General features: G+C 54.8%; 1 protein-coding gene across 3 annotated transcripts in view; it reads left to right on the top strand.

Annotated features, from left to right (window-relative positions):
- NSMF (NMDA receptor synaptonuclear signaling and neuronal migration factor) overlaps positions 1–27,439 on the top strand; it is a 62,822-nt gene that overhangs the window by 12,472 nt on the left and 22,911 nt on the right. For 2 of the 3 annotated variants that reach the window (XM_054174360.1, XM_054174359.1), the window contains exons 2-4: positions 427–488; positions 21,145–21,624; positions 24,529–24,604. In XM_054174360.1, coding sequence (XP_054030335.1) covers positions 427–488; positions 21,145–21,624; positions 24,529–24,604 — 618 coding nt within the window. Of the gene's footprint in view, positions 1–426; positions 489–21,144; positions 21,625–24,528; positions 24,605–26,775; positions 26,782–27,318; positions 27,388–27,439 lie in introns of all 3 variants that reach the window. The other variant, XM_054174361.1, reaches the window with a different exon arrangement.

The raw sequence follows: 27,439 nt of genomic DNA, 5'->3' as shown, positions 1-27,439 counted from the left end.
AGGCTGGAGGTGAGGAAGAAGTTCTTCATAGAAAGAGAGATTGGCCATGGGAATGTGCTGCCCAGGGAGGTGGTGGAGTCCCCATCCCTGGAAGTGTGTAAGAAGAGCCTGGCTGAGGCACTTGGTGCCATGGTTGAGTCGATTAGATGGTGTTGGGTGAGAGGTTGGACTTGATGATGTCAGAGGTCTTTTCCAACCTGGTTAATCCCCTTCCCCTTCCCCTTCCCCTTCCGGGAAGCTGAGGTGTGTAACCAGGGAGCTCTCACTGCCATTGCAGCCTGGTTCCGTCGGTGTTGCCTGAAGCTGAGGCAATGGCAGCTGCAGGAGAGCAGCAGTAGGTTGATGTTGAACTGTTGCTTCTTTGCTTGGCCTTTAACCACCAGCCTTCTCTCTTTCTCTCCCTGGCTGCCTGCTGTGCTGCTGCAGGGCGGCGCGGGCCTTCGGAGAGTACCTGTCGCAAACCCACCCCGAAGGCAGGAACGGCTCAGGTAAGAGAACTGGCAGCCTCCTGCCTGCCCACCTCTGCATGCAGCTCTGTGTCAACAGGCCTTGCAATGGCACTGCTCTTACTGATCATACAGGGGCAGGCTGAGATCCCAGCAGCTGCCCTAGCTGGGAGCGGGACAGATTGCTGCGTTGCTCCAAAAGGGGCAAAAGAAGGCAGCTCACCCAAAGGGGCTGGATGGTGATGGAGCCTTCCAATGGCAAAGCAATTCAGAGACTACAGAAACTGCAGAGCACAGTGGTGAGCATAGCAAAGCAGATCAAGGTCAAAGAAATGCCCAGTCTGAACTTAACACACACCCCAGCACTCCCCTTCTCCCCACCCGGCGTTCACCAAAGGCCCCAGGGCTCTTTCTTAGAGATAGGCTGGGCAGGGGCTGGCTTGAGAGCAGCCCTGAAGAGAAGGACTTGGGGGTGCTGGGGGATGAGAAGCTCAACAGGAGCCAGCTGTGAGCACCTGCAGCCCAGAAACCCACGTCCTGGGCTCTGCGGCAAGAGAAGTGTGGCCAGCAGGGCCAGGGAGGGGATTCTGCCCCTCTGCTCCACTCTGCTGAGACCACAGCTGCAGCTCTGGGGCCAGTTCTGGAGCCTCTGTGCCAGGAAAGATCTCTAGGTGCTGGAAGGTGTCCAGAGAAGAGCCATGAGGGTGAACAGAGGGCTGGAGCTGCTCTGCCATGGAGACAGAGTTGGGGTTGTGCAGGCTGGAGAGGAGAAGGCTCCCAGGAGACCTAATTGTGGCATTCCAGTATCTGAAGGGGGCTACAAGAAAACTGGGGAGGGACTTTTGAGGGTGTCAGGGAGGGATAGGACTGGGGGGGATGGAGCACAACTAGAAATGGGGAGATTGAGATTGGATGTTAGGAAGAAGTTGTTCCCCATGAGGGTGGTGAGAGCCTGGCACAGGTTGCCCAGGGAGGTGGTGGAAGCCTCCTGCCTGGAGGTGTTTGCAGCCAGGCTGGAGGTGGCTGTGAGCAACCTGCTGTGGTGTGAGGTGTCCCTGGCCATGGCAGGGGGGTTGGGACTGGCTGAGCCTTGAGGACCCTTCCAACCCTAACAATTCTATGATTCTCCCCCCCCGGCCCCTTTGCTAGGCTGGCTTCAGGCTGGCCAGGCCTGAACTGCCTCCTTCTCACCCCCCCCACACCACCACCCCCACTTTTTATCCTGGCATTAGGCCTAAACAGGCCAAGATTGTGCAGGGGGGGGAATGTTCCTCAGGCCAAAGAGGCCTCTGATACTCCCCAATTGTTTCCAGATGAGAGAGCATCTCTCTCCCTCAGGAGCAGCAAGGGAAGAAAGAGAGAGACAATAACTTTGCAGCCAGGGGGCAGGATTTATGGGTAGCAATACACTGGCTCCTGTGTCCACCCCCTGGGCTGGGCACTCAGGACACTGGAGGGCTCAACTGTGTGCCTTCTGTTTTTTGGAGGCAGCCAGCCAGAACAGCCACAGCAGCAGGGGGACAGGAGGGGTTCCCCTTGAGAGCTGTGAAGCCCTTGAGGAGCAAAGGCAGCTTGGTGGCTCAGGGCTCTGGTGCACTGTGGGGATGGGGTCAGTTTTAGTGATAAATTCACCCCCAGGGCTGGTATCAGTTCAGTTGGGAAGTGAAAGGCTCCTGCAGTGGTTTGTCCCTGCCCTGGGTCTTGCTTTCCCTTGGGGGGTAACAAAAGGTGCATTGGCTGATGTGCTTCATGGCAGAGCTGCCAGCTGGATTTATTGCCAGCATTTGCTTCAGCAGGCATTCAGAGGAGATTTGCCTTGTCACAAGGGGCACAGCAGCACGTGCTGGCTAATGTGGTCATCCTTCAGCTGCAGGTATTGTCCCTGTCAGCTCATGATGAGTTCTGCTCAATGGGCAAGAGAGCACAAGAGAAACTCAAGTGGCTTCTAGCAGGGCTGTGTGGCTCTCTGAGGAAGGAGAATGTTTTGCAGACAATAAACCCCATCACAAACCCTACAGAAAATCCTGTGCAATCCACAGAAAATCCTGTGTGAGCAAGCAGGGAGGGGATTCTGTAGCTTCAGCTGCTTTGCAGTGGATAAAGTTATTAAATGGAATGTAATGCAGAGTGATGTTATCCTTTTATGTAAGCTCTTAAGTGTGGTTAAACCTCTGCAGGCAGGGGAGTTCAGCCTGGAGAAGAGAAGGCTCTGGGGAGACCTCAGAGCAGCCTTCCAGTACCTAAGGGGGCTATAGGAGAGCTGGGGAGGGACTTTAGACAAGGGCTGGGGAGTGACAGAATGAGGAACAATGGATTGAAGCTTGAGGAGGGGAGACTGAGACTGGAGATGAGGAAGAAATTGCTGAGAGTGAGGGTGGGGAGGCTCTGGAGCAGGTTGCCCAGGGAGGCTGTGGATGCTCCCTCAGTGGAGGTGTTGAAGGCCAGCTTGGATGAGGCCTTGAGCAAGCTGGGCTGGTGGAAGGTGTCTGTGGCCATGGCAGGGGGTTGGAACTGGATGGTCTTGAAGGTCCCTTCCCACCCTACCCATTCTGTGACTCTCTGAAATGCCTCTTGCTGGAGGAGCAAGCCCAGCCACGGCCTCTGCCAGCCAGCACAGCGAGTCCCTGCTGCTCTGCCCTGCCCTTCAGGTTGATCTTGGGTGATCTGTGATACCTTTGTGAATGGAAGGGCTTTGGGTTTTTTTTGGGGGGGGTTGGTTTTTGTTTGTTTGGGTTTTTCTATTTCCTTTTGGTTGTTTTTTTTCAGGCATGAGAAACTCCAGTGACAACTTATGGAAACATTTGGTCTAGGATCAACCCAGGGTGGTAGGAAGGGCAGGGCAGAACCAGGCTGGGGTTTAATGCAGCTGAGCTGAAGTGGTTTGTGAGGCAGGGGGAAGGGAGAGGATGGGAAGGCAGTGCAGAGATAGGCAGGGCAGGTCTGAAGTGGCTTCCCAGACTGGCAGAATCATTCTCTATCTTGGCCATTTTTGCAGCTGCCTCTGTCAGCTGGAGTCTTTCCTGGTCCTTTTCTGCAGTCCCTACCCCAGTTTCCAACAGGGAGAAGTGTTGTCCCCTGCTTGCTTCAGAGTGCCCTCATGGTACATGTGAGATCATGGCCAGGTGGAAGATCTCTGGTGGGGATGAGGGGAAATTGGAGATCTGCTCAGATGCCTGAGGAGCCCTGGTCAAAGCCTCTCTGATGCTTGCTTCCAAAGCTGTTGTTTTGCTTTGCCTTAGGGGTGCTCCTAGTTGCTTGTTCCTCTGACTGTAGGTGAGGAGAACATGGAAACAGAGCTGCTGTGACTCCTGGATAAGTACCACTGCTGAGCTCCCCAGGCTGATCTTGAGACCTCTCTGTGCTTGTAAGACACAGTAAGCTCTCCAGGGAAACCTTGGCATACCTACTGCCCTCCTGGTGGCCTCTTCTTTTGAATCCAAGCAGGTTTAGTTGCTGCAGATAAGAGCCAAGCAGTGATCCTAATCTGCAGCACTCTACAGCTTCCTGAGACCCTATAGTCCTTATGAGATCCTTAAGTATTGACTTGGAAACCCAGGCAGAGTGGTGCAGCTGCCATGCCTGAGGGGTTGGAATCCATCCAGAGGGACCTGGGCAAACTTGAAGTGTGAGCCTGTGTTAACTTCATGAGGTTCAACATGGCCAAGTGCAAGGTCCTGGGCATGGGTGAGGGCAATCCCCACTGTCAGCACTGGCTGGGTGATGAAGGCATTAAGAGCAATCCTGTGGTGAAGGAGCTGAGGGTGCTGGGGGATGAGAAGCTGGCCATGAGCTGGCACTGAGAGCTGCCAGCACAGCCCCAGCCTGGCCTGGGCTGAGCCCCAGCAGGGTGGGCAGCAGGGGCAGGGAGGGGATTCTGCCCCTCTGCTGTGCTCTGCTGAGACCTCCCTGCAGTGCTGGGGCAGCTCTGGAGCCCTCAGCACAGCACAGGCAGGGACCTGCTGGAGCAGGGCCAGAGGAGGCCACAGCAGTGCTGGCAGGGCTGGAAGCCCTCTGCTGGGAGGCCAGGCTGAGAGAGTTGGGGTTGTGCAGCCTGGAGAGGAGAAGGCTCCAGGGAGACCTTCTGGTGGCCTTGCAGTGCTTCAAGGGCTGAGCAGAAAGCTGGGGACAGACTTTTTCTGAGGGCCTGTTGTGAGAGGCCAAGGGGGGATGGTTTGACCTAAAAGAGGGAGATTGAGACTGGAGAGAAGGGAGAAATGTTTGACACTGAGGGTGCTGAGAGCCTGGCTTGGGTTGCCCAAGGAGGTGGAGCTGCCCCATGGCTGGAGCCATTGCAGGGTGAGGTTGTTTAGGGCTCCGAGCAACCTGCTCTAGTTGGGGATGTCCCTGCTGACTGGAGTGGGGATGGTCTGGATGACCTTTAGAGGTCCCTTCAACCCAACCCATTCAGTGATTGTGTGAAATCCAGCCCTGGGGATAGCACAGAGGGACTCACAGCTCCAGCTGCAGCTTGGTGAGCAGGGCCTGGATCATTAAGGCTCTTGCAGAGCATTAACCTTCCTTTTCTTAGGAGGAAGGCTTTATCTCTCAGCACCATCCTTGACACTGAGAACCAAAGCCCTGGGGAAATTCAGGAGAGGCAACAGGCTCCATAATCCCTCTGAGGAAGACAGAGCAGCTCCAAGACACAGCAGATCCCCAGGAGGGCAGAAAGCACTCAGTTCCTGTCAGCCACTTGCTTCATCTCAGCTCTGCTTGGGGCAATTGCCAGTGAGCAGGTCTGGCCTGAGTTCCAGCTGCAGCTGCCCCTTTTATCTCCAGTGCTGCCAGTCACCTGCACATCATCCTCCCTTCTCTGTGCTAGCTGCAGCCCCTCTGAGCAGAGGCAGAGACCAACAGCCCAGAGAGGTGGAGCTGCCCCATCCCTGGAGCCATCCCAGGTGAGGTTGGTTGGGGCTCTGAGCAGCCTGCTCTAGTTGCAGCTGTCCCTGCTGGCTGCAGTGGGGTTGGACTTGATCTTTAAGGTGCCTTCCAACCCAAACCAGTCCATCATTGTATGGAATAAACAAAACCCCCTAGAAATGGCTCCAACTGTTTGTAGAAGAGTGAGGAGGAGAAAAAAAAATCATCCTCATTATTTAAGTCATCTTCTGAAAGCCTGCAGTGTGTAATTTAACACAGTCTGTAACATTGCTTTATAAATAACCCTGGTGGGAAGGTTGCTATCCTCTAAAAATGTTGTGAGTAGAAAATCTGGCTCCCTTTTGTTTGTCCCAGTAGTCCAATAACAGAGTAGTCAACTGGATCCTTTTTCTTCTCTCTCTCTCAGGATCATTCTTGCAGGAGGCTGAGGGCTTCCCCTCAGGCTCAGCACCGTGCTCAAGCTGGGTCATTAGCTTCTTGTCATCCAGGGAAACCAATGAAGGGCTGCTGCTGTGCAGGCTGAAGGTGTAGCAGTGCATAGGAACACCTTCATGTGCTCCAGCTTGGCTGGGGAGGGCATGGGGAGGCAGGCTGCTGGTGGCTTAGGTCCAGAGAGCTCAGCATGCTGGAGGACACAGTCCTCAGTGCAGGTAGGGCTCTTTTCATGGAGGCATACAGCTCCCTGAAGGGAGGTTGGAGCCAGGTGGGGGTTGGGCTCTTCTCCCAGGCAAGCAGCACCAGAACAAGAGGACACAGTCTCAAGCTGTGCCAGGGGAGGTTTAGGCTGGAGGTGAGGAGAAAGTTCTTCCCAGCAAGAGAGATTGGCCACTGGGATGTGCTGCCCAGGGAGGTGGTGGAGTCCCCATCCCTGGAGGTGTTCAAGAGGGGACTGGATGTGGCACTTGGAGCCATGGTTTAATAGTCAGGAGGAGGTGCTGGGTGACAGGTTGGACTGGATGATCTTTGAGGTCTTTTCCATCCTTATTGATTCTATGATACTGGTTGGAAAATGTCTCTGAGATCATCCAGTCCAACCAGCAAACCCAACCCCACCATGGCCACTAAACCATCTCCCACAGTGCCATGGCCACAGGTTTCTTGAACACCTCCAGGGATGGGGACTCCACCACCTCCCTGGGCAGCCTCTGCCAATCCCTGAGCACTCTTGCAGCAAAACCTTTTTCCTCATCTCCAACCTAACCCTCCCCTGGCACAATTTCAGGCCATTGCCTCTCATTCATAGAATCATAGAATCAACAAGGTTGGAAAAGACCTCAGAGATCATCCAGTCCAACCTGTCACCCAACACCTCATGAATACTAAACCATGGCTCCAAGTGCCACACCCAATCCCTTCTTGGCCCCCTGGGCACACTGCTGGCTTGTGTTCAGCTGCTGTCACCCACTACCCCCAGGTCCCTCTCTGCCTGGCTGCTCTCAGCCACTCTGCCCCCAGCCTGTAGCTCTGCCTGGGGTTGTTGTGGCCAAAGTGCAGCCCCTGGCACTTGGACTTGTTGAATGCCATCCTGTTGGCCTCTGCCCATCTGCCCAGGTCCCTGGCAAGGTCCCTCTGCAGAGCTCTCCTGCCCTCTAACAGATCAACTCCTTCCCCCAGCATGGTGTCATCTGCACATTTACTGCTGATGGACTCAATGCCCTCATCCAGATCATCAGTGAAGATATTGAACAGGCTGTGGCCCAGCACTGATCCCTGGGGGACACCACTGGTGCCTGGCTGCCAGCTGGCTGTGGCACCATTCACCACCACTGTCTATCACCTGAGACTAGGGAGAAGAGCCCAACCCCTGCCTCACTGCAACCTCCTATCAGGCACTTGTAGAGAGCAGTGAGATCTCCTGTCAGCCTCTTCTTCTCCTGATTGAGCTCCCCCAGCTCCCTCAGCTGCTCCTCCTCAGCCCTATTCTCCAGACCCTTCCCCAGCTTTGTTGCCTTTCTCTGGACCTGCTCCAGCCCTCAATGTCCTTCGTGGAGTGAGAGTCCAAAACTCAACCTAGTACTCAAGGTGGCCTCAACCTGTGCCAGCCAAGGGGAGCCCTCACTGCCCAGGTCCTGCTGGCCACACTATGACTGATCCAGGCCATAGCAGTCTGCTTCTCACAGAGCTTCACAGCACTCTGGGTTTCACCAGGAGAGGGTCAGGTCTGCTTTCTGTTCAATAACCACAGCTGTGTGGGTGGATTCTCCCTGCACTGCCAGCAGACTGCAGCTGGGATTCAGGTTCTTGCCCAGACATGAATGGACAGAGGCCTTGACTTCAGTAATTGATAGTCCAGGAAATAAAGGTCTGAGAAAGGTTTAAGTCATGAAGGAATGCAATGAGGGGAAGGGGTTGTGATCCTGAAGGAGCAGAAAGGTGGCAGAGCCATCAGTGGAACAGTGGAGAAGGGAAGGGCAGGATCCTCCTCCTCTGCAGCTCCAGAGCTAAACCCCTCCTCTCCTGCTGCAGGGGACAATCCTCATGCAGAAAATGAGGTGGGTGTGCATCTCTGGGATGCCAGGTCTGCTGCTGCTTTACCTAATTCCACTCCTCAGGAGGGGGGTGGAGCTCTGTAGGTCCCCAGGCAGGCACAGGAGAGCCAGCCTTGGGATGGAGGTGCCAGGTGTGCAGGCACTGCCCCTTACCTGCTCCATTTCTGCTGTGCTTTGCTCTCTGAGGATTGTCTATTTTCATAGGCACCTCTGAAGATCATTGAGTCCCCCCCCTGCCAGAGCAGGATCTCCTCCAGGCAAGTTTTGAATGCCTCTGGAGACAGAGACCCCACAACCTGTCTGGGCAGCCTGCTCCAGGGCTCCAGCACCCTCACACCAAAGAGGTTTTTCCTCAGGTTGAGGTGGAACCTCCTGGCTTCCAGTTTGTGTCCATTGATCTTGTCCTGGCACCTAACTCCAAGGACAGGAGATGGCTTTTGCACTTCACCTCTTACTTCACATTCCACCACTGATCAAGGTGTAACCTTTACACCTCAGACTGTTCCTGGCAGCTCCTCTGGGGAGCTTTGTATGTGTGGCAGAATGGCTCTGGGAGGCTGGGGAGTGGTACTGAGGGGCTGCAGTGGGGTTGTTCCCCAGCAGGATGGGCCAGCTGCCAGGGCTGAGTGTTTGAAGGAGGGCTGAGTGATCTGCAAGGCTTTGCTTCCCTTCTCTTTTCACTGAAACTGCAGCCTGGCCACCCTCTGCTCCCTGCATTGGGGCAGAAGGTGTGGGACTGAACATCAGCAGGAAGAGGATTGCAGAGTGCTGCAGGGCCTCCATGTAGTGAGAGACAGTCAGGGGAGAATGTTTGTTGCTGCTTACAATTCCTGACTCTTCCTGATGTGAGGCCTGAGAGCTTCCTGGCTCAGAAACTCTGTGGCTGTCCCTCTGCAACTCTTCACTGTCTTGTTTTGGAGGAGGCTTTTCCAGGTGACTGGGGAGTCAGCCCCCAGCAATGGATGGTGGCAACAGAGATTGCTCTTGTCTTTGCTTTCCTTTCCACAGAATCACAGGGGTTGGAAGTGACCCAGAAAGCTCATCCAGTCCAACCCCCCTGCCAGAGCAGGATCACCTAGAGTAGGTCACACAGGAGCAGGGCATCCCATCTTTACCATGAGGGTGGTGGAATGCTGCAACAGGTTGCCCAGGGAGGTGGTCAAGGCCCCATGCCTGGAGATATTCAAGGTGAGTTTAGGTTTAGTTTAGGATGCCCCTGCTTACTGCAGGGGGGTTTGGACTGGATGACCTTCAGAGGCCTCTTCCAACCCAAACCATCCTGTGATTCTAGGATCTCTGTTGATGGGATGCAGGCTGTGGCAGAGGAGGAAGGACTTGGCCCTCTGGGATCCCTCCCTTTCTCCCTGGTCTTCCAATGCACTGAGGAATTTTAAGAGAGAGAGGGGTGGCCTCTGCTGCAGCTGACAGGACACAGATCTGTTCAGGTAGCTGAAGGGCTACTGCATCTCCTGCTCTCCTCCTGCCTCTAGACCTTGCTGCCTTATTCATGCAGGCTGAAGGTCTGGGAAGGTTCCCAAGAAGAGATTCTCCCATGTTCAGCATTCATTCTGGCTGCAGGGCTGTTGCCAGAGTCCTTGGTGAAGCTCAGAGCTTTCTGGTACCTTCTAAAGGCTTCTCATCTTGTCTGTGGCATGGTTTGAGTGTAGGAATAGGTGTCCCTTAGGGCAGATCTAGAAGAAAGAGAGGGAAAAGGATTGAAGTGCTGGGAAAAGGAAGTGTCAGGTGGCTGCAGAGAGCAAAACCTAGAGGAAATAATCACTTGAAGTCTCACCAGAGCTCTTGGGATAAGGAGGTTTGGACACTTCCAGTGTCCCCTGCTCTCAGCTTAGGTGTCAGAAGCCCAACACTGAGATCCTGCTTTTGATTTCTTGCTCTCCATGTACTGGAACTGTGAAAGGAGAAAGATACCCAGGGCACAGGGCAGTGAAGTGAAAAACAACAGCAAGCAGAGCAGTTGCCTGATGAGGGCACTGAGTCCATCATCAGTAAATTTGCAGATGCCACCAAGCTGGGGGCAGGAGTTGATCTGCTGGAGGGTAGAGAGGCTCTGCAGAGGGACCTCAACAGGCTGGACAGATGGGCAGAGGCCAAGGGCAGGAGACTGAACACATCCAAGTGGCAGGGGCTGCACATTGGCCACAGCAACCCCAGGCAGTGCTACAGGCTGGGGGCAGAGTGGCTGAGAGCAGCCAGGCAGAGAGGGACCTGGGGGTAGTGGGTGACAGCTGCCTAAACATGAGCCAGCAGTGTGCCCAGGTGGCCAAGAAGGCCAAGGGCATCCTGGCCTGCAGCAGGAAGAGTGTGGCCAGCAGGAGCAGGGAGGTCATCCTGCCCTGAGCTCAGCACTGCTTAGGCCACACCTTGAGTCCTGTGTCCAGTTCTGGGCTCCTCAGGTTAGGAAAGATGTTGAGGTGCTGGAAGGTGTCCAGAGAAGGGCAACAAAGCTGGGGAGGGGTCTGGAGCACAGCCCTGTGAGGAGAGGCTGAGGGAGCTGGGGTTGCTTAGCCTGGAGAAGAGGAGGCTCAGGGGAGACCTTCTTGCTCTCTACAGCTCCATGAAGAGAGGTTGTAGCCAGGTGGGGGTTGGTCTCTTCTCCCAGGCAAGCAGCACCAGAACAAGAGGACACAGTCTCAAGCTGTGCCAGGGGAGGTTTAAGCTGAAGGTGAGGAGAAAGTTCTTCCCAGAAAGAGAGACCGGCCATGGGAATGTGTTGCCTGAGGAGGTGTTGGAGTCCCCATCCCTGGAGGAGTTCAAGAGGGGATTGGATGTGGCACTTGGAGCCATGGTTGAGTAGCCATGAGGTGTTGGGTAATAGGTTGGACTTGCTGATCTCTGAGGTCTTTTCCAACCTTATTGATTCAATGATTCTCTGATCTGCAATCTCATCTGTGAGGGTTTCAGGCTGCACCCAGGCTCAGCCAGCACAAGTGTGGTGTGGGTGTATCCTAGAACCTGCTGTGGAATATTTGCTTGCTTACAAAGTGGACAAAAGCACAGGCCACAGTTACCATGGCAATGCTAAAGGCCACTGCTGGAGCTGCCACTTGCTCCTTTGGGTCATGTCTCAGTAACCATTTCATCTGCTCACATTCATGTCAGAGGCCAGGCTGAGAGGTGACTCTGCTGAGCACCATGGCAGCTGCATCTTCAGTTTGTTTTCTGGGCCCCTTCCAGTGCAGGAGATAATTGGAACCATGTTGCCACAGCTGAGTGACCTCCTGTGTTCCCAGGGCAGCTCCCTGCCTGAGGCAGGCCTTGCCTCTCTCTGTGGCTGTGCAGGGCAGGGGGTGAGCAGCAGGGTCGGGGTGCCCCATGGGCAGGGCTTGGGGTGATTCCCTAGCTCCTGTGTGTCAGTAGCTGGCATGACTCAGGCTGCTGCATGGCTGAAATGCCACTGTGACCTTTCCTTTTTATATCCCTGCCTCATGCTTCCATGCTTTGAACAGATCTCCTGACTTCCACCAAGCCTATGTCTTGCCTGCCAGACCAGCGAGGTCACTGAACCACAGAATGTCAGGGGTTGGAAGGGACCTCCAGAGGTCATCCAGTCCAAGCCCCTGCCAGAGCAGGAGCACCCAGGGCAGGTCACACAGGAATGCATCCAGGAAGGCTTTGAAAGCCTCCAGAGAAGGAGACTCCACAGCCTCCCTGGGCAGCCTGCTCCAGGCCTCCAGCAGCCTCTCACTGAAGAATTTTCTCCTTATGTTGAGGTGGAACTTCCTGGGTTCTAGCTTGTACCCCTAGCTCCTTGTCATATCACTGGGCACCACTGAAAAGAGCCTGGCACCTTCCCCGTGACACCCACCCCTCAGATATTGATACACTTTGATCAGATCCCATCTCAGCCTTCTCCAAACTAAATAGTCCCAGGGCTCTCAGCCTTTCATCATAGGAGAGATGCTCAAGGCCCCCAATCATCCTCATAGCTCTCTGTTAGGCTGTCAGCACCAACAAGAGGACACAGTCTCAAGCTGTGCCAGAGGAGGGTTAGGCTGGAGGTGAGGAGAAAGTTCTTCCCAGCAAGAGATTGGCCATGGGAATGTGCTGCCCAGGGAGGTGGTGGAGTCCCCATCCCTGGAGGTGTTCAAAAAGGGATTGGATGTGGCACTTGGTGCCATGGTTTAGTTAATCAGGAGGTGTTGGGTGACAGCTTGGACTGGATGATCTTTGAGGTCTTTTCCAACCTTATTGATTCTATGATCTGCTCATCATTAGGATTGGACATGGCACTTGAGGACTGGATGTGGCACTTGAAGCCATGGTGTAGTTAGTCAGGAGGTGCTGGGTGACAGGTTGGACTTGATGATCTTTGAGGTCTTTTCCAACCTTGTTGATTCTATGATTGCAGCAGATGCCTGTCTCTCCTGAACTGGGGAGCCCAAAACTGGACACAGGATTGCAGGTGTGGTCTCAGCAGGGCAGAGCAGAGGGAGGTCAGCTGCCAGCCTGTCTCTGGGGGCAGGTGGGACCAGGCTGCAGTATGTCAGCACTGGGAACCACACAGCTGACATGGTTGGGGGCTTTGCATGAAGGCTTCAGTGCACACTCAGAGAGGGAGCAGAGGAGAACAGGACCTGACAGGCCCTTAGCACACCTGAGGAGCTGTGACAGGCATATAGAATCAATAGGGTTGGAAAAGACCTCAGAGATCATCAAGTCCAACCTATCACCCAGCACCTCCTGACAACTAAGCCATGGCTCCAAGTGCCACATCCAATCCCCTCTTGAACACCTTCAGGGATGGGGACTCCACCACCTCCCTGGGCAGCACATCCCAAGGGCCAATTGCTCTTGCTGGGATGAACTTTCTCTTCACCTCCAGCCTAACCCTCCTCTGGCACAGCTTGAGACTGTGTCCTCTTGTTCTGCTGCTGGGTGCCTGGGAGAAGAGACCAACCCCCACCTGGCTACAGCCTCCCTGCAGGGAGTTGGAGAGAGCAAGAAGGTCTCCCCTGAGCCTCCTCTTTTGCAGGCTAAGCAACCCCAGCTCCCTCAGCCTCTCCTCACAGGGCTGTGCTCCAGACCCCTCCCCAGCTTTGTTGCCCTTCTCTGGACACCTTCCAGCATCTCAACCTCTTTCGTAACCTGAGGAGCCCAGAACTGGACACAGGACTCAAGGTGTGGCCTAAGCAGTGCTGAGCTCAGGGCAGGATGACCTCCCTGCTCCTGCTGGCCACACTGTTCCTGATGCAGGCCAGGATGCCCTTGGCCTTCTTGGACCCCTGGGTGCACTGCTGGCTCCTGTTCAGCTGCTGTCCACCAGCACCCCCAGGTCCCTCTCTGCCTGGCTGCTCTCAGCCACTCTGCCCCCAGCCTGTAGCACTGCCTGGGGTTGTTGTGGCCAAAGTGCAGCACTTGGATGTGTTCAATCTCCTGCCCTTGGCCTCTGCCCATCTGTCCTGCCTGGCAGGGTCCCTCTGTGGAGCCCTCCTGCCCTCTGACAGATCAATTCCTGCAAGGGCTCAGAAAATTACAGGAGAAATTGCCCAGCTCTGCTGCTTGGAAAGATGTTATTGCTGTTTCCCTGTCCTGGGCTCTAGCCAGTGCACCCACAGCTGTCCTTGAGGGCATCATCTGGACTCCTGCTGGTGTAAAATAAAAGCAGCATTAATTTCATTCTTAAGAGGAGCTACTGGGGAGAATCCAGCAGAGGCTAAAAGGTGCTGAGGGCCCTGGAGCAGCTCTGTGAGGAGCAGAGGCTGAGAGCCCTGGGAGTGTTGAGCCTGGAGAAGAGCAGCCCCAGGGGGGAGCTGAGCAATGCTCAGCAACAGCTAAAGGGAGGGGAGCAGGAGGCTTGGGCCAGGCTCTTGTCAGTGGTGCCCAGGGACAGGGCAAGGGCCACTGGGCACAAACTGGAACCCAGGAGGTTCTACCTGAACATGAGGAGGAAGTTCTGTGGTATGAGGACACTGGAGGCCTGGAGCAGGCTGCCCAGAGAGGTTGTGGAGTCTCATCTGGAGAGCTTCCAACCCCCCCTGGGCATTATGCTCCTGGGCAGGCTGCTGTGGGTGCCTTGCTTTAGCATTGGCTTTAGGACTGGATGATCTCCAGAGGTCCTTCCAAGCTCCACCCTGCTGGGATTGTGGGATGCTACACAAATACTTCAGGCCCACATGCTATAAACCTAAGAGTACCTTTGGTGGCTGAGAGAGTTCTTTCATTTCAAGCTGGTGCCTTAAACATCCTGTTCACAGAGGTCCAGCTGAGGTGGAGTAGGGAACAGAGAAGTCTCTCTGAAATTTATTTTCCTGAGATGACAGATGGGCTTTTAATGAGGCTTATCTGAATTCCCCTTTGCCCCTTTGCTCCTGATGCTGGAGCTGAGGTTTTAAATCTGAGATGCTTTAATCATCAGTGTGGCTGCTAAATGCAGTCATAAATTAGGGACTTTCTTTGTTTCTAAGCTTCTGTCTTTGCCTTGTGGCTGTTTCCTGCCTTGATTTATAAACTTCCCATCCCATGGGGGTTAGCAGGCAGGAGTTTGGCTCTGTGATGCTCTGCGTGCCTGTGAATGGGCATCACTCAGCTGAGACTCATCCCAGCACTTTGCCTCCTCCTCAAAACGTGACAGAGGAAAATGTCAAAGTCCTTTCCTGGTGAGTTACCTGGGTCAGAGCAAGTGCTGAGGTGAGAGAGGTGAATGAGAAAGGATTTATCACTAAGGTTGGAAGAGACCTCGAAGATTGAGTCTAACCTGTCACCACAGACCTCATGACTAAACCATGGCACCAAGTGCCACATCCAATCCCCTCTTGAGCACCTCCAAGGATGGGGACTCCACCACCTCCCTGGGCAGCACATCCCAATGACAAATGACTCTCTCTGTGAAGAACTTTCTCCTCACCTCCAGCCTAAACTTCCCCTGGCACAGCTTGAGACTGTGTCCTCTTGTTCTGGTGCTGCTTGCCTGGGAGAAGAGACCAACCCCCACCTGGCTACAACCACCTTTCAGGTAGTTGTAGAGAGCAAGAAGGTCTCCCCTGAGCCTCCTCTTCTGCAGGCTAAGTAACCCCAGCTCCCTCAGCCTCTCCTCCCAGGGCTGTGCTCCAGACCCCTCCCCAGCTTTGTTGCCCTTCTCTGGACACCTTCCAGCAGCTCAACCTCTTTCCTAACCTGAGGAGCCCAGAACTGGACACAGGACTCCAGGTGTGGCCTGACCAGTGCTGAGCACAGGGCACAAGGACTTCCCTGCTCCTGCTGGCCACACTGTTCCTGATGCAGAATGATTCTGATGTTTCTGTCACCACTAGACACAAGAGCTCCACATCAAGCCTGTTGATCCTCTTCCCTTCATTTTGCTGTTCAGTATCTCAGGCACACACACAAAATCCACACAGAGCCCAAACCGAGATGAAAAGCATTGTGTGAGCATCCTGGTTTGCTCCAAGGTAGCTTTGCAGCTGGGTGAGAGAAAGGTGCTGCTGCTGAAAGCAAGTGGGAGAGCAGAGCTGTCAGCAGGTCAGCTCATCAGAGTGGCTGCAGAGCAGGGCTCTGTGCCAGGCTTCCCCAGTCGTGCTGTCCCGGCCTGCCGTGGCAGCTTGCTGGAGCAGCTGCTGGTGGGAGAGGTGGCAACAGCGCTGTGCAGAGAAATGGAGCAGCAGTAACCAGGCAGAGGCTCTTAACAGCAGCCTGCCTCAGCTGACTCTGAGAAGACAATTCCACGTAGTGCTGAACCCCCCTGCTATTGTTCCCTGCTTCTCTTCACTGAATGTCCCTGTGGCTCGGGTTTAATGTAGTGCTGGTTTGTGGAGCAGCTCTGCAAGGGAGGCTCTGAGGGGGACTGGGGGACTGGGCATGTCTGCTGGGGCTGTTTAGTCTGGAGAGGAGGAGGCTGAGACGTGATCTGTCTATAAATATCTAAGGTGTGGGGGTCAGGATGAAGGAGCCAGGCTCGTTGGGGTGGTGCCCAGGGATAGGACAAGGAACAAGAGTTACAAGCTGCAGCCCAGGAGGTTCCACCTCAACATGAGGGAAAACCTCTTTGGTGTGAGGGTGTTGGAGCCCTGGAGCAGGCCAGAGAGGTGTGGAGGCTCCTTCTCTAGAGGCTTTCAAAACCTGCCTGGAGGTGTTCCTGGGTGACCTGCCCTGGGTGACCCTGGGAGGTGGTGGAGTCACTGTCCCTGGAGGTGTTCATAAAGGGATTGGATGTGGCACTTGAAGCCATGCTTTAGTAGTGAGGAGGTGTTGGGTTAGGGTTGGACTTGATGATCTCTGAGGTTTTTTCCAACCTTACTGGTTCTATGATTCTATTCTATGCTCTGGCAGGGGGGTTGGATTCGATCTCCAGAGCTCCCTTCCAACCCCTGTTGTGACTCTGTGATTCTTCCTTAGCAGAAGCAAACTGTTCACCTAAGATGCCATAGTGGAAGCAGGTGAAGTGCTTTGACCCCTGAATCCAGGTCACTGCAAGCAGCCAAAGGGTCTGGTCACTGGTACACACTGGAGGTGTTCAAAACAAGATTGGATGTGGCACTTGGAGCCATGAATCAGAATCAATAAGGTTGGAAAAGACCTCAAAGATCAAGTCCAAGCTGTCACCCAACACCTCCTGACAACTAAACCATGGCTCCAAGTGCCACATCCAATCCCTTTCTGAACACCTCCAGGGACAGTGACTCCACCACCTCCCTGGGTCACCCAGGGCAGGTCACACAGGAACACATCCAGGCAGGTTTTGAAAGCCTCCAGAGAAGGAGCCTCCACAACCTCTCTGGCCTGCTCCAGGGCTCCAACACCCTCACACCAGAGAGGTTTCTCCTCATGTTGAGGTGGAACCATGGCTCCAAGTGCCACATCCAATCCCTTTTTGAACACCTCCAGGGATGGGGACTCCACCACCTCCCTGGGCAGCACATCCCAGTGGCCAATAACTCTTGCTGGGAAGAACTTTCTCCTCACCTCCAGCCTGTTTTAGTTGTCAGGAGGTGCTAGGTGATAGGTTGGACCTGATGATCTCTGAGGTCTTTGCCAGCCTGCTTGATGGTGTGTGTGATTCTGTGCCCCATGTCAGGGCAGGTGGTGCATGTGAATGCCTGGGGGGGTGAGTGCCAGGGCAGCCTTGCTCCCTGCACTGCTGCAGCCTCATTTCCAGAAGCCAGCAATTCCTTGTATTGGGTCTTGGAATCTCTTTTCCTTCCCATCCTGTTTTTTTTCTCTTTTTTTCCTGTAGGTAAATTCTTTATTAAGTAGAAGAGTTGAACAAAGCTTCACATTCCCTTTGCATATGAAGTTGCTTCTCCACTGTGTAATTACTGAAGGTGCTAAAGGGAATGAAAAGAAATAATTATCCAGGTGTTTGACAAAGAGAAAGCCTGGGGTGGTGGCAGGGCTTTGTAGTGCAGACCATGAAGCTCCTGGTAGGTGCAAGTGAGAATCCTTTGAGTAACAGAGAAATGAGGCAGGAAGAAAGCATTGTCCTTGCATTTTGCATGCTAGGTCAGACAGGTAGTGCAAGTCAAATGGATCCAGTCAAGATACCAAGGGCTGGAGCAGCTCTGCTCTGAGGACAGGCTGAGGGAGCTGGGGGTGTTCAGCATGGAGAAGACTCCAGAGAGACCTCAGAGCTACCTTCCAATACCTGAAGGGATCCTACAGGAAGGCTGCAGAGAGAGAGACTGTTCCTGAGGGTGTCTGGAGACAGGACCAGAGGAAATGGTTTGAAGCTGAGAGCAGGGTTAGACTGGAGCTGAGGAAGAAGTTCTTCAGTATGAGGGTGATGAGGCTCTGGAATAGGTTGCCCAGGGAGGCTGTGGGGTACCTTCTCTGTGGGGGTGTTCAAGGCCAGGCTGGATGAGGCCTTGAGCAGCCAGGTCTAGTTGAGAGGTGTCCCTGCCCATGGCAGGGAGGTTAGAGTAGATGTTCTCTAAGGTCCTTCCAACCTGAGCCATTCTGTGCAGAGCTGTAACCCTGCCATGAGTTCAGTGACTCTTCTTGAACCGCTCACATCCCACTTCTGTGTGTTTTATGGAGCTGAGGAGACCTTGGTGCTTATGAAACAGCAGCTGGGAGTGGTGTTTGCACTGGGGATCATCAGCACTTCCAGCCATGCTGTACCTGGGGCACTCTGTTGTTCCACTGACCAGGTGTTCAGAGGCAGCAGAGTGCAGAAATCCTCTCTGGCCTGCAGTCCTGTGAGGGAAGGTGCCCAGTCCTGTGTGTTTGCCTAGCTGAAGCTCCACAGCTTCCATTGCAGGAGAAACAGGGACAGCTGCCAGCCACTGGTTTGTGGTGTCTCAAGACACACAGAGTCACTGTGCCCACATGGATTAGTAAGTGTGACAAGCTGAGATGAGCACGTAGAGCTGGCCTTTGTTTTGAGTCTGCAGCTGGTGAGCCTGGCACTGGCAGCCAGCTCAGGCCTTGGCAGATAGTGAAGTGTCACTGGGTGGTGTTTCCCCAAGTCAGGCCCATTCTAGAGCACAGTCAGTCGTGGAGCTGAGGAGAGTCTGAGTTGCTGGAGAGCAACTGGTAGTCTGCTGCCTCTTGAGGGGTGACAAGTGGTTGGGGAGACTCTGGAGGCTGTGAGCACCTTCTGCACTGGTTGCTGTGACTCCATCCTGTGGCTGGTAGGACACAGAGGAGAAGCTGTTGAATGACAGCTGCTGGAGCAGCTTCTTCCACTTGAAAGGATTGCAGTGGTGATAGAAGGATTGCATCAGGTTGGAGGTGACCCTCGAAGGTCATCTTGTCCAAACATCCTGCAGTGAGCAGGGACATCTCCAACTAGAGCAACTCAGGTTGTTCAGGGCCCCATCAAGTTTCACCTTGAGTCCTCAATCACATCTCTGGGTAACCTGTTCCAGTGTTCCACCACCCTTGTGAAGAACTTCCTCCTGATGTCCAACCTAAATCCACCCTGCTCTAATTTCAAACCATTGCCCCTCATCCTATCTCCACCAGGGATGGTGTTCATCCATCAAGCTCTCCTCCTGGAGGAGTTGCAGGTGTCCAGGCTGTCTCTGGTGCTGAAGTGGAGCACTGCTCACTTCTGTATCTACCTGGACAGTCTCATTGAAGTGCTTGAATCCTCACCACACCTAGGATGTGTTTTGGACTTCATGTGAAGCCTGCCAGGACAGCATCAGCTATAGAGTCAAGAGGCAGAGCTTTGTCTTCAGGCCTTCTGCCCCTTGGTCGGCTAAGGGAGTCACACAGCTGCCAGCTCCAGTATCCAGAGACTGAGAGGTGTCACTAGGAGACAAAATAAACCTGAGTTGCATCAGCCTGGATGGTTCTGATAGTCACTTCCTGAGCAGAGTGGCCAGGGGTGAATTTGTCTGCTAGTGCAGGAGGAAGTTGTATCTCAAGCAGAAAGGTGAAGTGAGGGTGGCACACCCTGCCAGCACCAGCTCAGTTTGGTTCAGTGTCCATGGCAGGCAGAGCAGAAGGAGAGACCCTGGGTAATGTGAGCAGAATCCAGGGTGGGCTTCAGATGCAGAAGCTGAAAGTGTGCATCCTGAGCTTGGGAGGGCTCTGTCAGAGGGCCACAAGAGCACTTCTAGGGAGCAGAATGTACACCACCAGACTTGCCCTGAGACAGGTCTCTTCCTAGAAGCATAGAATCATTAGGTTGGAAAAGACCTCTGAGATCATCAAGTCCACCTTCTACCCAACATCTCCATGTCCCATCTTTCCTCTTTCATCTCTTCATGGCCAGCTCGAGGTAGCCAAGACTCAGGTTGTTGCCAGGTTCTTCCAGGCTATGACTCAGTAGCTCAGGGAAAAGTGTTCATTAAATATCCAGTGGATTGAAGGCCTGGGTTTGCTTTCTGCCTCTAAAGTGCTGCTGTCTGTGCTGGACACTAATGGGTTTGGTTTTGCTGGGGCAGTAGTCACTTGAATAATGCATTTCCTGCTGAGCCTTTTGAACAGTCCCCTGGCTGCTTCCCATCTGAAGGGAAGTGGAAGGGGTAATTAGCAGCCCCTTGAAAAAGGATCAGCGGTGGGTGGGAGCACGTTGGGTTCACGCATGGGATTGCCATGGAAATGCTGAGCTTTCCTGGCACTCCATCCAGTGTGTGGGCTCCAGAGATAGTTGCACTCCTGGGTCTGTCTCCTTTCCATCTTCCTACCCTACAAAGCAGTGCAGTCTCTCACCTCAGGACAGCTTCTGCTGGCCATGGCTTTGCCATCTGGGCAGCTGGCGGCCAGGGGTGCCACAGGGAGCCGGGCACTGCCTTGCCAGCTGGAGGCTTTCTGTGTTTCTCACTTGTCAAACCTACCAGCAGAAAATCAGGGAGGAAAAGAAACCCAAACCCTGCTGCTTTACCCTTTCCTTTGTGTTCTGAAAAGTAGAAACTCGGTGCACAAAGCCCTGGGAGTCTGTCCCTTGTTAGAGAAGGGGGTGGGGGTGGGGGTGGTGCTTGTGCTGCAGGTCAGCAGCCCTTGTGTGGCTGAAGCCCCTGCAGCAGGCAGGGCTGAGCAGGGGCTGCTCTCAGGCTGTGCAGTGAGACCTGGGTTTGCTCCTAGCCTTGTTTGGTGGCCATGCATGCTTCAAATATTGGATGTGTTTGTCAGAAGTGGCTGACAGCTGTCTGAATGTGAGCCAGCAGTGTGCTCAGGTGGGAAGGCCACCAGCATCCTGGCTTGGGGCAGCAACAGTTTGGCCAGCAGCACCAGGGGAGGGATTGTGCTCCTGTGCTGGGCACTGGTGAGGCCACACCTTGACTACTGGGTTGAGTTTTGGGGCCCCTCACTCCAAGAAGGATATTTTGGTGCTGGAGCAGGTCCAGAGAAGGGCATCAAAGCTGGGGAAGGGTCTGGAGAACAGGGCTGGGGAGGAGCAGCTGAGGGAGCTGGGGGGGTTCAGCCTGGAGAAGAGGAGGCTGAGGGGAGACCTCATTGCTCTCTACAGCTCCCTGAGAGGAGGTTGCAGTGAGGTGGGGGTTGGGCTCTTCTCCCTAGTCTCAGGTGATAGAAGGAGAGGCAATGGCCTGAGATTGTGCCAGGGGAGGGTTAGGTTGGAGATTAGGAAAAATTTCTTTGCTACAGGAGTGGTGAGGGCTTGGCACAGGCTGCCCAGGGAGGTGGTGGAGTCGTTCAACAAACCTGTGGCCCTGGCACTTGGTGGCCATGGTAAGTGTTGGGCTGGTGGTTGGACTGGATGATCTTTGAGGGCTTTTCCAACCCAACCCATTCTATGAGTTAGCTGCCAGCTCTGGAGGTCAGGGGGCACGTGGCCATCCCAAAACCTCCCCGGGGAACCTGCTGCGTCCCTCCTCCTCCTTCCCCTTCGGCAGCAGCGCCCAAGAGCCGGCTGAGCCTGGCGGTGCGCTCTGGTGCTCAGGGCAGCGCGCTGTCTGTTTCAGATCACCTGCTAGCAGACTCCTACATCGGGCAGGAGGACTCCCCCGAGATGCAGCAGGCGGCGCAGCACAAGCGCAGGCTCTCCGTCATCTCGGACGGCAAGTTCGAGAGGAGCTTCTCCGAGGAGCAGGCGGAGAAGCTGCCCAGCGAGGGCCCCAAGCCGCGCGTCTACACCATCTCCGGAGAGAGGCCCATGCTGTCGGACCCCGAGAGCGAGAGCGTGGAGCTGGCGGTGATGAAGGGAGCTGCCCAGGAGGAGTGCCAGCACGGGCACCACCTGCAGGGCGCGGGCGGCTCGCACGGCGGCGGCAGGCACTGCAAGGCCTGGCCGGGCGGCCGGCAGGGCTCCAAGGAGTGCCCCCAGTGCTCCCGCCTGGCCGCCCCTTCCCAGCAGTCCTTTGACCTGGAGCAGCCCCAGGGCGGCGACGCTGGCTGGCACAGGAAGAGGCTGGAGCGGATGTACAGCGTGGATCGAGTCTCTGGTAGGTGAGGGTGGGCGCTGGGTGCTGCAGCCCAGCCTGCGGCTTTCCTCGCCGTGTCTCCCCTGTGGAGCTGTCAAAGGGGCAGTTTGAAATGAGCCGAGGTCAGTTTGAGGCCAGCTCATCCGAGCCCCCCCGGTCTCTGCTTCTGGCAGAGGTGACCTGGGTGGTTTTCATGTGGCTCGGTGAGGCTGCTCTCTGTGGGCTCCCCTTTCGCTGAAGGAAGAGCAAGAGGGCAGTGGCTGTGGCAAAGCTCCCACATTGATGCTCCTCTGTGAGGCAGTTCAGTGCAGGACTCTCTCTCCTCTGCCTCACTCTAGGGCTGAGGAAGGTGAGATCTTGTGGCTGGGCCAGGATGCTCCAAGGAGCCTCAGCTCAGGCACTCAGGGCTGTGCTTTGGTGTGTCCGTGAGATGCTGGTCTGCATGGCTGGAAGCACTTCAGCAGGGGCCCTCACCTCATGACCTTTCTTCTCCACTCACTATTTGCTCAACATTTTCAGGGCACAGGGCTTGTAATTACTGTTACATTAAAAAAAATCCTGATTGCCTTTCAAAATGTAGCCATTGATCAAACCTGTGACCTCCCTGGACAACCTCTGCCAGGGTCTCACCAATCTCACATAAAGAATTTCTTCCTCATCTCCAGTCTCAGTCTCCCCTCTCCCAGCTCAAAGCCATTGTCCCTTGTCCTGTCACTCCCAGCCCTTGTCCAAAGTCCCTCCCCAGCTCTCCTGGAGCCCCTTCAGGTACTGCAAGGCTGCTCTAGGGTCTCCTTGGAGCCTCCTCTGCAGGCTGAACGACACCAGCTCCCTCAGCCTGTCCTTGTGGGAGAGGTGTTCCAGCCCTCTGATTATCTTTGTGGCCTCCTCTGGACCCACTCCAGCAGCTCCAGGTCCTTCTTGTGCTGGGGGCCCCAGAGCTGGAGGCAGTGCTGCAGGTGGGGGCTGAGCAGAGCAGAGCTGAGGGGCAGAATCCCCTCCCTGTGCTGCTGCTCTCCCTGCTCTGGCTGCAGCTCAGCACTCAGCTGCCTCTGGGCTGCCAGTGACCATTGCTGGCTCCTGAGGAATTTGTCATCAACTGACACCCCCAAGGCCTTCTCCTCAAGAGAAGGTTGTTGTTCATTAGCTCTGCTTTGAATCAAAGCTAGTGACTCAAAAGCTGTAAAGCACATGAAGGAAGCCAGCCCTTCAGCATGTGTAATCCCTGAAAAGCCTGCACAGAGTCCTTGGCTGAAAGGACTTGGTGCAGCTTCTCCTCCTTCACTGTTGTGTGTTCAAGACTTCCAACAAGCCATTCATTTCCAGTCTGAGCTGCCTGGCATTGCTTCTCAGTTTGCTGGAGAAGAGCAGACACAGCAACTTCATAGCAAGTGTTCAGCCTGCTAGAATGCAGCTTTTGGTCCAGATTTCCTGAGAGTGCCTTTATGCAGGGCTTGACAGCAACTGTTAGCTGAGAATGTCTGTTACAGCTTTCTGTGGGATGTCTTGGATCTGCCCTTCAAAGGAAGCCTCCCCAGTTGCACTGAGCATTTTTTGCCTCTGTAATTGCAGCCCCTTTTGTGTGCCACCAGGGAAGGGCAGGATCAGGCTGTAGCAGATGATGGTCTGTCCATGTGGTGAGGTCCCTGCTGTGTGGCAATTCTGCCTGCAGTAGGCACACAGGGTTTGGGTGGGCTATGGCCAACAACAGTGAATGAAAAGACCTCCTCCTAATGATGGCACAACGTTAATGACAGATTCTGTAGCTGCTGACGAGTCACAGGTTGCATGGGATTGGAAGGAACCCTCAAAGGTCATCTTGCCCAACCCCCCTGCAGGCAGCAGGGACACCTCCAGCTAGATCAGGCTGCCCAGGGACACAGCAAGTCTGAACTTGCATTTCTCCAGGGATGGAGCCTCCACCACTACTGTTGCAGTACTTAACCACCCTCACTGTGCAGAACTTCCTCCTGATGTCCAACCTAAATCTCCCCTGCTCCAGTTTCAAACCATTGCCTCTCATCCTATCACCACAGGCCCTTCTAAACAGTCCCTCCCCAGCCTTCCTTCCTGTATGTCCCCTTCAGATGCAGAAATGCAGTTAAAAGGTCTCCCTGCAGCCTTCTCTTCTCCAGGCTGAGCAGCCCCAACTCTCTCAGCCTGTCTTTGTAGGACAGGTTCTCCAGCCCTCTCATCATCTCTTTGGCCTCCTCTGGACTGGAACAGGGCCACAAAGATGATCAGCTGGAACACCTCTCCTACAAGAACAGGCTGAGGGAGCTGGTGTCGTTCAGCCTGCAGAGAAGGCTCCAAGGAGACCCTGGAGCAGCCTTGCAGTACCTGAAGGGGCTCCAGGAGAGCTGGGGAGGGACTTTGGACAAGGGCTGGGAGTGCCAGGACAAGGGACAATGGTTTGAAATTAGAGCAGATTTAGATTGGATGTTAGGAACAAGTTCTGCACCTTCAGGGTGGTGGAACACTGCAGCAGCTTGCCCAGGGAGGTGGTTGGGGTCCCATCCCTGGAGATAGTCAAGGTGAGGCTCAACAAGGCTCTGAGCAACCTGATCTAGTGGAGGATGTCTGTGCTGAGTGCAGGGGGGTTGGACTGGATGACATTTGGAGGCTCCCTGCCAACCCAAGCCCAGGCCCTATCCAGCCTGCTCTGGAATGGTTGGACTCAATGATCCTCGAGGTCTCTTCCAGCCTTAGTTATACTGTGATACTGTGGTTGCAGGGATGGGGCATCTCCCACCTCTCTGGCTGTAACCTGGGCCAGGGTCTCAGCACCCTCAGGTGTCCTCTCTAGTCCTAATCTCCCTTATTATATATGAAGAGGAGAAGACTCTCCTGTGTAGGACAGGGCAGGATACTGGAGAACAGGAGCTTGGCAAGCCTTGCTGTCTGAGCAATGTCTCTGCTCTCTTCCAGACGATGTCCCCATCCGAACCTGGTTCCCCAAAGAGAACCTCTTCAGTTTCCAAACCGCCACTACAACTATGCAAGCGTAAGTGAAGCCTCTGCTGCAGCCCCCCTGCTGCATCTGAACGTTGGTGACCCACTCCAGGCTGCATCTGAGGGCCTGCAGCAACCCAGTTGTATGTTTGGCCCCTCAGGCTGGGGAGGAGAGACAGCCTTGTCTCACACTCAGCTCTTTTTGCACTTACTAATTCCCTCTCCTACTGCTCCTGTTGGTTTGGTTTTACCTTCTGGAGCTCCTTGGGCTCCCCAGCTCTTCTCTGCTTCCCTTATTTTCTGTGTGAGGCTGTGCCCTCTCCCTGGCTGCTTCTGCAGAGCAAGGGTGCTGTGTGGGAGCACCAGCTCACACCCTCCACCACTTGCTTCTGCTGTGGCCACTGCCCCAAGGCATGTGTTAGTTACTCCAGGCTTGCCCTGCACTCTTCACTCAGGAGTGTCCCGGTAGGGTGGGAGCTCAGCCTGCAGCTTCTGCACTGCTCTGGCCATTTGAAGAAGGTGCTGCTGAAGCCTCTGCAAAGTGTGAAAAGTTAGTGGCAGCCTTTCCCTCCACACTGCACACAGGGTTTGGTGCCCCTGGTTGCTGTGTGCTGGCAGGAGGCAGTTCTGGAAGGACTGGAGGCAGTAAGCAGCTGGTCAGGAAATGTCATCTCCTTTCCTCCCTGGCTGGGAAGCCAAGGCAAGCACTGAAGGAAAGGAGACAGCCACTGTTCTGCCTTTTGAAGCCCTTCCCCAGCCTTATCACCTTCTTCCTGCATTCTTCCAATGTCTGTGTCACCCTCAGCTCTGCTGCTCTCTCTTTCTCCTTTTCTAATCTGGTGCCCTGTTTCTAACCTACTCCTCTGCTGCTTTTCTTTCCCTTGTGCCTTTCCCTTCCCAAGTCCCAAAAGAGGCTGATTATGAATCTTGGGATAAGCCAGACTGGATCAGCCCTCTAAGGACCAGTCTGGGCAGAAAAGCAGCTGCTGAGGTGTATTGGAAAGGATCTGCATCCCCCCCCAAATGCCTATCTTTGTGCCCTTCCCCTCCAGCCCTCCCAAGAGGTGTGAGGCACCCTCCTGGCATGGGAGCAGCACAGGGAAGGCATTTGCCTGGTGCCACTGTGATGTATGGTGCTAATCCCACCCTGACAGTGGGAGTGAGGAGCTTCTGTGGGCTTCTGCTCTCTATTGTCCTAGTGCTGCTTCTCTTACCTGACCCCTATGCCCCCTTGCCCCCATCTCATGGGCTGTAAATCTGGCATCCCAGCTGGCTGCACCCCTGGGCACCAGGCTGGCAGGGCCTGGGGACAGGCCAAGGGCAATCTGACAGACAGTGGCTTTGCTCTTCAGAGATGTTGGCTGGTCACAGTGCCTGCTCTGGTACAGTTGTGACCTGGTGCACCAAACCACACACTGAATCAGCACCTTGCCTTTGGGCACATCCTTTGCTACCTGGAGTCATCTTTGGTGGGCACAAGGTTTGCTGCAGAATGATGGCCCATGGAGGAGCTTGCAGGGCTTGAAGGCCAAGGTTGCTCTGGGGAGTGATGGGTGCCCTAAGGGGAGCCCTGGGGAGCACAGCTCCTGGCCTTAACCTAGCTCCTTGGTTACCATTTCTGGAGATTCTGTGCTGCCTCCTGTGCTGCCAGCCTGTAAGGTTGCTCTGGGGAGTGATGGGTGCCCTAAGGGGAGCCCTGGGGAGCACAGCTCCTGGCCTTAACCTAGCTCCTTGGTTACCATTTCTGGAGATTCTGTGCTGCCTCTCTAGAAGCTGAAGGCAACTCCTGAACTGGTTGAGGGGACTCCTCTAGGTGTCCACCTAGGAGCCAAGTCCACCATGCTTGGCTCCTTCACAGACCAGAGAGCATGAGCTGGCTTCACCAGCCTTTGTCAGTGTGGGGGAAGGTCTCCCTGCTGCCAGGCTCCTGCTGTAGCCCAGTGGGCCACACTCAGCTGTCAGCTGCGTGCCTGCACCTTCTCTGGGGCTGCGTGGAGCTTCATCTGCATCCAAGCCACATGCCAGCACTGCCCCAGGGAGGGCTTAGCTCCATCAAGTTAGGAGTCTCACCTCTGAGAACTGTTTAATTTGAAAAGCAATTTCCTGCCACCTAACAAGAGCTATTCCTGCTGGAGGGAGAATCCCCTGGGAGCGCTGGCTGGGGCTGAGCACTAATGAGTTCCTCTTCTCTTCCTCTTTCCCTGCACCTCCTGGACTCTCCAGCATCTCGTAAGTACCCTCTTCCTTTGGACTGATTCTTGACTTCCTTGTCTGCTGGTGTCCTGGGTAAACTCTCCTCTCCTGTCCATCACATCCACTCGTGCTTTCCCTGTGCTAGGGCTGTTTGTCTGCTGGCAGGAGAGGTTAGATGGCTACAGCTCCTAGGTCTGCCTGGATCCCACCGAGGGGAGGCTACAGCTGGCAGCAGGCCTCCTGAGCCTGCTGTGCTGAGGTTTTGTCTGCAGCCTCCTAGGTCCATTCCTCTGTAGCAGGGATGAAGGCTGCTCAGCTCCATTCTTTGGGCCACTCTTACACTTGCTTTAGGAACAGCTGCTCCAGCCACCCGCCCTAGAGAGTGAGGACCTTTGCTTTGGTGACTCTTCTGCCTGGCCTCTGACTCCCAGGCAGTCCTGCCAGGGCTGCCTCTCTTCCTTGGTCAACCTAACCTCTCTCTGTTGTGTCTGGTGAGAGCTTTCCTGTCTGTGTTTGGTGTCCTCTCCAGTTCAAAGCTGTGTAGTTGCTTAATGGCTTGACATGGTTTCCCAGGGCGTTCAGGGGCTACGCAGAGAGGAAGAGACGGAAACGAGAGAATGATTCTGCAGCTGTTATCCAGAGGTAGGGCCCCTTTTCTGCCATGGCTGTCACCTTGCCTGCTGTTGCATGGGCC

The sequence above is a fragment of the Dryobates pubescens genome, chromosome 29 (assembly GCF_014839835.1).
Source record: "Dryobates pubescens isolate bDryPub1 chromosome 29, bDryPub1.pri, whole genome shotgun sequence".
NCBI lineage: Eukaryota > Metazoa > Chordata > Aves > Piciformes > Picidae > Dryobates > Dryobates pubescens.
Note: the sequence above shows the minus strand (reverse complement) of the source record. Positions and strands in the feature narration are given on the sequence as shown.